At 44.1% G+C, this 9,411-nt stretch overlaps 1 protein-coding gene across 1 annotated transcript in view; it reads left to right on the top strand.

The window, feature by feature from the left end:
- The first annotated feature begins 1,129 nt into the window (after window positions 1-1,129).
- Window positions 1,130-9,411, top strand: part of MCF2L2 (MCF.2 cell line derived transforming sequence-like 2) — a 164,702-nt gene continuing 156,420 nt past the window's right edge. Inside the window, exon 1 of the mRNA XM_075506964.1 lies at window positions 1,130-1,271. Coding sequence (XP_075363079.1) covers window positions 1,130-1,271 — 142 coding nt within the window. The remainder of the gene's footprint in view (window positions 1,272-9,411) is intronic.

The following is a 9,411-nucleotide window of genomic DNA, read 5'->3' as shown; positions in this document are numbered from 1 at the left end:
ATACGATCCTCGCAGGAAGCTCGTTCTGTGCTCAGGTCCCTGCAGTTGGGCTCTGGGTTGCAGTTCAGCTCTGATTCATTAGGTTCTCATTGTATTCTTTGCACTGTCACCAGTGCTGGCCTTGTGCCTGTTCATGCACCTCCTGTGCAGTCCCTCCCGACCCCAGAGAAGGCTCCTTTTTATTTCACTGCATCAGGATTGAGCGCTCTCTGCACTCACTGCCCCCAGTACTAGTTTCTTCACAAGGCTCTCTGATCAGTGATTTGTATTGCAGTAATTGTTAAAAGGGAAAAAAGTCAACTTAAATATCCAGCACGTTCAAAGAGAGACTTCTAAATGTATGTTTCAGATCTCTCATTTTGGTGTCAGACTGATGGATCCAACTTCTTTTTAAAAAAAAATTTGGGTTGGGGGTTGCAGAGGTAGCAGAGCATGTCTGCCAGCAATATTTCCCTTTTGTCCTCCATTTGCTACTCTGTTCATTTAGATTATCAGATCTTATGAGCAGGGACCGTGCACAGCAGCAGAGGGCTTTTTTGTACAGTTGCAGCCTCCCAGTACCACTGCCAGGCATATGAGTAATTGGTTGAGCAGCTCTGCAGAGCAGTCTCCTTGCACCATCCAAGCTGAAATGCAGAAGTAAAAAAATCCATTCTCAGTGATGAAGAATCATAAAATCATAAGCCCGAAAGGGACCAAAAATCATGAAGAAAAACATTTTCTTAAAGAAAAATTCTTTGTGAACGTATCTGGCATGTGCTTTGAGACGTTCTGTGATCTTGCAACGTGCTTCTGGGATCTTCTCTCTTCATTGTCGCTTATAAGATAGCTTTAAATTAATGATAAGGAAGCCATTCAGGGCATGGGCTGTGCTGAGGTTCACAGCTTTCATTCTGAATGAGAGAATAAAGTAAACTGATATCGAAAGCAAGGAGGGAGAAACAAACACAGTCAGTAAGCCTATAAAAGTCTTAGCCAATTGCAATGGTGAACATCCTGCTGGCAAGGGTGACCTTGAATGAACTAAGTGGGATAAAGTCATCAGCCTGGACTGACGGCTGAAGAATCAGGCTGGATTCCAGCAAACTGAGAGAGCAGATTCCTGACAAGAGTCTCCCGAGCTGTGGCAATGGCTTCTCGGTGTCGGAAATGTGGACAACAGGTGCCCAGGAATCCACCTTTTACTGCTGTCCGGATAACAGAAGGAGAAATGAAATCTTACCATGATTTTATAGGAGGATGCATTAGACTGGAGCGTATGGCAAAGAAAGGTATGTGCAGCATCTTTAAATGAAATAGCATCTTCTCTTAGTGGTAGCTGTATTGCATTCCTAGGAGATTTGCAAAAAGAGATTGTTTTTCTAATGCTTTCTCTGAGGATTCAGTGGTAAATAAAGACAACTGGCTGGATTTGGATATTGACTCAGGTATGAGTGCATCATTTGACTTGGCTGTATATTTCTGGGATATTTGCAGTGATTTGACCTAGAGGAGGTTAAAATGAATGCTAGACTCATTCTGAATAAATGTTTATTTCATTTGGGTGTTAGACACTGAGATTTCTGTATATGTCTGGAGCAGGTATTTGCTGCGCATGTAAAATACTCTTTTGAAATGAATGTAAGGAGATGGAGCAGTGGGTATCATGACTCAGTTGACCCTGTCACCCTGTGCTCCTAATTTACTAAGTAGAAGGTCAATATCTATCTCACTATAAAAATTCTGGTTTCACTGTACTCAAGCAGAAACTTGGACTGTCGAGCTTTTTGTGCTCTGTGTCAGTCAGTCTGGCTACAGGGTGGTATTCTACTCTGAGTGGGTTGCTAGTATAAGATGCTGGTGTCCTGGCAATTCATGCTAATTGCAATGTTAACGCTGAAGTGGAGTGATAGTAGTTGAAATCTAGGCTGTTGACTGTTTAGTGACATATCAGGATTGCTGAATCATAGAACACTTTTTCTCTGTGTCATTTGAGAGAAAGATTAAACAAGGAGCTCTTTGGTTTCATTTGCTCTGTTAACTTGAATAAATACTTAGCAAACCTCAAATCCAGAAATTTATAACATGTTCACTAGTACATGACAGAAAGATCCCCAAAAGCATGCAATGTGATTGTACTTTCAAGTTGAGTTGGTTATTATGATTTAATTAGCTCTTCAGCAAAGAGAGTTGCATTCAATCTGGTAAATCGAGAATATTCTGCAGAAAAAGAGGTGGACCAGAAGCAGGTCATCTGCTGGCAGCTACTGCTTAAAAATTGGGGTTTGCTGATGCTTTCTTTAATAGGGCTCTAATGCACAATGCCAGGGTTTGAAAACTGCAAAGCCAGTCCATTGTACCTCTGCTTCTGTTGGCTGTCTATCCATGCTGATTTTTGGGCTCAGTGCCTACCTATGCGTTGTTGTATTTGGCTGACCTTTCGGTAACACTGATGTTTCCAGTTGCACTCTTTATAATGAGGCATTCTGAGTTCAGCGTAGCATGGCAGAAATGTCTGGTATCTGAGTAAAAGAACAAAATTAATTGAAGTTCCTTCCTGAATCTTTGATCAGGTGCTTCCAGCTTGCTTATGGCTCTGGGGGTCCATGGACCTGCTGGAGGCAGAGCTCAGGCATCTGCTGTTCTTTTTCTTCCTGTAGGTAGAGAGGGGAACACACTGGTAAGAGCTTTGCCATGGTTACTGTTCCCAGGGAAACACCTTCCCTGCCTCTCATGTTGAGAGATGACCTGGCATAGTATTATGGGCGGAAATCCCTTGGAAAATAATTTTCTGCTAGAGAACAGATAGTGTGTCAACTAGTCTGAGCCTGTTGCCATTTGTGAGGCAGAAAGCATCTTTGCTCGTTTTCTTTTAAATTCAACCAAAGAGGCGACAGGAGGGGCAGAAGTTAGGTTATTGCTAGGGACAAGGTGCCTTCAGGCACATGCATTAGAGCTGTGTGAGCCGTGAGAATACACCGGTGAGAGCTCTGCATGCGGTGACCATGTTAGAAGGGGGCTAAGGAGCTGGCAAGGTGGTACAGGAATTCATAGCAGCAGCATTGCCTGGGTTCTTTTATCCTGCTCTGAACTGATTCTGACCCTGTACTCATCTCTTGTCTTGTTTTGGCCTTAGTTTTCTTATCTGTAAAGTAGAAGCAGTGGGAATTACCTGCCTCCATAGTGGATCCTGATGATGTAGCTATGACTATCCTTTGAAGATGAAACCAATTTCCCTTTGCAGTAGGTGCTGCATAAACACAGGGGAAGAAAGATGATCTGCCCAGAGAACTTGGGCTCTGCCTGCCCCATCTTGCTAGTCCTTTGCTACTAGCAAAGACTTGTTGACAAACTCTAGGGGTGGATGTGTGCCTCTTTCTCAGGCTGGCTCTGTCTGAACGTAGTGGCAATGCAGGATCACGGATCTCTGGCATGTTCTGACTTGGCTCTCACTTAGGGGTACCCTTTCTGCAATGTAAAGATCCAGCTGGAGTGTTGTTGAGGGCTAATTGGCTAGTGCTTACTCGGTACTTTAGGCACTCCAAAGTATGAAGCATTTTTCACATAGAGACCACATCTGTGGAGCCCTGTGAATATTCTGTGGCAATTTTCTCTCTTGTACTAAATATCATAACTAGAAGAGATTGAAGGCACACAGGTAACTACAGCAGAAACAGAGGCCACGGGGTTGCAGACAGGCCTGCAGTGGCCTGCAGGTAACGTACCTTTGATCAGCAGTACCCCATAGCAAGCAGCTCTGTGCCAAGCTAGCCCACTTCCTGGATCATGCAAGTTCAAGGCTTCCTTTGAATCAATGTGATTTGTTTTGATGAGTAGTTAAAAGTCAGGTTGTAGTCTCCTGTTCATGTAAAGAGATGAAAATACTGAATGCTTACAAAAAGAAAGTGCCGCTGTGAGGGGGCAGTTGAAGGGCAGTTTCCCTATGGCCATGTGATGACTGCTCAGAGCTCCACAGCCCTGGCTCCCTGCAACAGGCAGAGGAAGGACCTTGCTGTATGGGCTGGCCTAGGGGTGCTGAAGTCCCCTCTGGGGTCTGATGTACTAATGGTGCTATTTTGAGTACCAGTATGTGACCTTGAGACTCTCTGGGAGCTGCAGCTCCAAGGTGCTATATCTGACAACCAAGGGGAAGGAGTCCCCAGAAAGCCAGGCAAATGTGGCAGGGACTCCAGTCCAGAGCTGATCCTCCTTGTAGTGCTCTCAGTTCCTCACAAAAGAGATACTGAAGCTGAAAGCAAAGCATAGCCTCTTGTCATGAAATACATCATTCTTGGACAGTGCGCCTTTTCAGCACTGACACGCGCTATTCATGTCACCCAGCTGCTGGTTCACATCTTTTACACTTGAGGACACCTCCTGCCAAAATGGCCCCCTCTGTCCCCAGATGCTTTTAATTAGTCTGCCTTGTTGTGATGCTCGAGTCCTCCAATGGGACCGCACAGCTACTGGGGCTTAACACGGATGGATGAGCATTGGCTGGTTAGAGTATGTTTCTGCATGCTGTGGAGCCTAAGGCTGCCTGCAGATTATATATTTTTTAAGTGAATAGATGTGTGTTTTTCATCTGTGCTCAAGGCTGGTGGCTGTGTAAAACAGGGTAATGAATCTGCAGACACTAAGGAGTATGCAGTTCATTACTGAGGCTATTCAGGATTTTGCTGTTGCTGCAAAACCAGGCAAGATCCTCCTTGCCAGTAGGATGGGGACCTGCCTCTTGTACTAGCAGAGTATTTCTGATTTTGTCCTTCTGTAGGACGAGGAATGCCGCAGTTCTGTCTGTCCAGCAATCATGAGTGCTTGTTCTCAGTCCTACTGCTGTGCGTCTCTTACTGCTGGAAATGAAAAGCAGTTCTTTAGAGCTATCTGTTCAGGGAGGAAAAGGGACTGAAGTATTGGACATGGTTTTAGAGCAGTTGAGGATTTAAAGACTGAAAAAATGGCTTCTATGGTGCTATCTCCAGAAGGAAATCCCATCTGGATGAGATCAGGATGAAATTTCTTGGCCTTTTTGGAGCTTCTCCACCTTCAGTAGTGAAATAAATGAGAAATGCTTTCTTTCCCACATGGCTGACCTTTCTACAGTGGTGCTGGTTACTGGGGAAAGTGACTCTTTCATGTGAAGACTGAAATCTGCAGTGTAAGTGGAAGGTGTTTCTAAACCCCTTGAGACTCAGTCACAGTGCCTCCTCGTGCATTGCGCAGAATTTTTCTTGGTTTATTTGCATTCAGTATCTGTTTTCCTCTTCAATGTAAAATGCTACCTAGGGAACCTGGGATAAATTTTTTCAGCTGGCTCTCACTGCAAAGAAAATAGCTAAAATAAAATATTCTGTTTTCCATAGAGGTTTTTCTAAGAAAAGATCCTTATCTTGCATGCTTGTGTCTCTCTTCACTTGTTCCCATTGATATGCAGCCTGCTCTGCTGCTATTGAACAATACTGAACCCTGTTTACCTAATCAGAAAAGTCCAGAGAATGGTGATGAAAATAGGGAAGGCATAGCTTGATTTCCATTTAAAAAGAGTTTTGAGAGATAAGTAGTACTGAGAAGATCAAGAGAACAAATTCTCAGAGGGCAAGTTATAGCAGAGGCCTTCTGGGTATTTATGTTTTTCCCTTCCTCCCACGATACCAGAACAAGAAACAACTCGGTGAAATGGAAAAGCATTAAACACAGATAGACAGATTGCTGTAATTGGTAACGTTTTGTTAACTTGTGGGACTTATTACCACAAGATAATTTGCTTTTTTTGTATTGCCTAAATTGTAGTGTAAAGTGTCTGGGGAGAAGATTTCAGGGGAAAATGGTGCTGAATGTACTGAGAGGTTGGAGAGCATCTGTGCAGAGCTCTCACCCTGGTTATGGCTGCAGAGCTTATTCTCCACTTTCAGCCAGTTCTGCTGCTTCAAGCCCCACTTAAAGACCCACTTCTGCTGTGCTAGTATGTTGATCTTGTGTACAAATTCTGCTGCTTCTTTATTATCTGAATCTTGCTGTGGATTAACCTGCCCAGTGAGGTTTCTAAGTCATGGACTCTCCTCCTTCACAACCTGGACGTTATCTAGTAGAATTACTGGTGCTCAGGTATAGAAGAATGATAAATAAAGCTTGGTTGTAGCAGCCCAGCTTCCTATACGTGAATATTTGAACTATGCCAGGTGTCTTGTTGCACAAATTTCTGATCCTATTAGTTCCTTCCATTTCTCAAGGGCAAAAAAAAAAAATCCTCCAGGCTTTTACAACAGACAAGAATTATTGACCAAACATTTCTTTTTTCACCTTTTTCTAAGCCAGGATGTCTCAGCAACTTTGTTCTGCACAGAGACAGCACTTTATTCATATTCAGAACCTGTTCCTGTGAGTCATTAAATTGGGGATTGCTGATTTCAGGCTATTTGTCTAAACTCTTGAGTCACCACCTTGATACAGTGTGCTGCTGTGGGGGCCTTAAAGGAGCAAAGGTCTGCAAGGCTGAAGATCTGATTATGAAATTGGGATACTGTTAATTAGTAAGGTCATCCTCTGCTAGCATTGGGAAAAGCTGAGGTGAGATGGGAAGAGGCAGAACAATGGGATACTCTGTTCCATTTTCCTTTGACTTTACCACTAGACTCAAGAAGGGAGATCTGCCAGAGGAAGGATGAAATTGGGGGCACCTATCAAATTTTTAAATCAAAACCAAATACGAATCAACAGGCTGGAAATTAAAGTGAGAGCTTTGAAACACAAGCCAATTTCTTTATGTTAGGCCAGCTCCAGGGGAAGCAGTGGATTTGCAGTTGCCTGGAGTCTTTAATATAAGATTAAAGAGCTTTCTAAAATGCTGGTTTAATCCAATTTCCGTGAACTTCTTGTGTGTTCAACAAGTCAAACACAATGAACCTAGTGGTGCCCCCTGGTCCTGCAGTCAAAGAATCTGGGAAGATGATCTCTGAGTTAGAGGCACTTGAGTATGAGCCATTCCTTATCATGATTTGGAGAGCCATAACCACAGGTGTGAATACATGAACATGTGGGGTCAGATGCTCGGATGGTGCACGTAATTTCAGTGAAACTGGGGTGTATTATAGCAACTGAGGATTAGGTCCTTGAATTTAAAAACAAACAAAGAAACCCACCCAAAACACCCCCAAAAAAACCCAAACAAAAAAACCCCCACCCTAAAACCTCTCAAAAACTTCCATATGTACTGCAGATGCTTACCAGTAAGAAAACCTGAAACATCAGAATTACTCTATTGCATATGCTGTATGCTGGTGGGACAATATTTGGGTAGTAAAAAATATTGTTATATCGTTCTGCTGAGGGAGCCGCAACTAAGCCTTTTGAGCTTGGCAAAGACATTTTACAGATGCACACTGAAATTACCTTTACTGATTATGCAAATGAAAAAATGTCTGACACTTGTAAATCTACTTTGTGAGACTGAAAGTGCTGTCTGATGAGCTTTCCTTTGAGCATGCAGTGGACTGAGAGGAATTTCTTGGTGCACCTTCTATGGTGAGTTCATTCAATGGTGACACCAAGTTGGGTGGGAGTGTCGATCTGTTTGAGGGTAGGAAGGCTTTACGGAGGGATCTGGACAGGCTGGATTGATGGGCTGAGGCCAATTGTATGAGGTTTAACAAGGCCAAGTGCTGGGTCCTGCACTTTGGTCACAACAACCCTATGCAACGCTACAGGCTTGGGGAAGAGTGGCTGGAAAGCTGCCCAGCAGAGAAGGACCTGGGGTGCTGGTTGACAGCTGGCTGAACATGAGCCAGCAGTGTGCCCAGGTAGCCAAGAAAGTCAACAGCATCCTGGCTTGTATCAGGAATAGTGTGGCCAGCAGGAGTAGGGAAGTGATCATGCCCCTCTACTTGGCACTGGTGAGGCCACACCTCGAACACCGTGTTCAGTTTTGGGCCCCTCACTACAAGAAGGACATTATGTTGCTGGAGCGTGTCCAGAGAAGGGCAACGAAGCTGGTGAAGGGTCTGGAGAACAAGTCTTATGAGGAGCGGCTGAGGGAACTGGGATTTAGTCTGGAGAAGCAGAGGCTGAGGGGAGACCTTATCGCTCTCTACAACTACCTGAAAGGAGGTTGTAGTGAGGTGGCTGTTGCTCTCTTCTCCCAAGTAACAAGCGATAGGATGAGAGGAAATGGCCTCAAGTTGCGCCAGGGGAGGTTTAGACTGGATATTAGGAAAAATTTCTTCACTGAAAGGGTTATCAAGCATTGGAACAGGCTGCCCAGGGAAGTGGTGGAGTCATCATCCCTGGAGGAGTTAAAAAAATGTGTAGACGTGGCACTTTGGGACATGGTTTAGTAGGCATGGAGGTGTTGGGTTGATGGTTGGACTAGATGATCTTAGAGGTCTTTTCCAACCTTAATGATTCTATGATTCCTCTCCTTGTCTCAGGGGTCAGCATAGGTTAGCCATTCACGTTCACTTGCAGAGCAGCATTTAGTCTTCTGACTCCACAGCTGGATCTGCTACTTCTGCAGCATCTCTACGCACAGGGTTAAAATGCTTTTTAGAGTGTAATCATCTGGCACATTTATCAGCCACTTACATCAATGTGACACTTGTCCATAATGCTTTGGAGCTTCTCCCACCTCTGCTTGTAGAGAGGATGAGTCCCTGGGGGAAGGTTATGAATGCTGCCTGGGACAGTCCGTTCACTGTCCACAAGCAGAGCTGGAGCTGAATCTCCCACCCACAGCCTCCCCTCCAGAGAGCAAAATGTGTCTGGAATGGGAGACAGATTTTGATTGTAAATTGGTTACATGTGGACATTTATATCAGTATAGGCAGCAGAGAGTAACATTACACACTCACTACAGCTGGTAAATTCATTTGTTTAGCATGTAGTTTAGGAGAGGCTGGGGAAAGAAAGTGCAATGTGAAAACATACTATGCATCTTGCTGCTCTCCTAGTCTACCTTTATCCACCTAGGAGTGTCTGTCTGTAACACTACAGGTGTCTTAAGCTCTCATACATATCTCGTACCTAGCATGGTGATGCTCTACTTTGATATCGCATTTATATGATTTGGCATTTTTATACATATAAAGTCCTGTTGGTTTTCTCATGCTATACTATAAACGTTGTGATAATTTGTGTTGGTTGGCTGATGGGGGAAGGATGGAAACACTGGGTGTGTTATCCTTAAGACAGATCTGCTCCAGTAGCCTATCTGTACAGGCAACTTTGGCCTGCTCCTCATTTTACAAGTGGGGAAAACTGAGGTTGGGTGGTGACCTGGATTCCTCTCCCTGTGCCTCAATTTCTCTATCTATAAAATGAATTATGTCTCTTTTTAGCCCGACTGATGGCAGGACATACAGAAGAAGCAAGACGTCAACTGGTGCATCATGCATCCATGATGATGGATCATGATGGATCATGTGATCATGATGGATCACA

The sequence above is a fragment of the Mycteria americana genome, chromosome 7 (assembly GCF_035582795.1).
Source record: "Mycteria americana isolate JAX WOST 10 ecotype Jacksonville Zoo and Gardens chromosome 7, USCA_MyAme_1.0, whole genome shotgun sequence".
Lineage (NCBI taxonomy): Eukaryota > Metazoa > Chordata > Aves > Ciconiiformes > Ciconiidae > Mycteria > Mycteria americana.
This window is presented reverse-complemented; position numbering and strand designations above follow the sequence as displayed.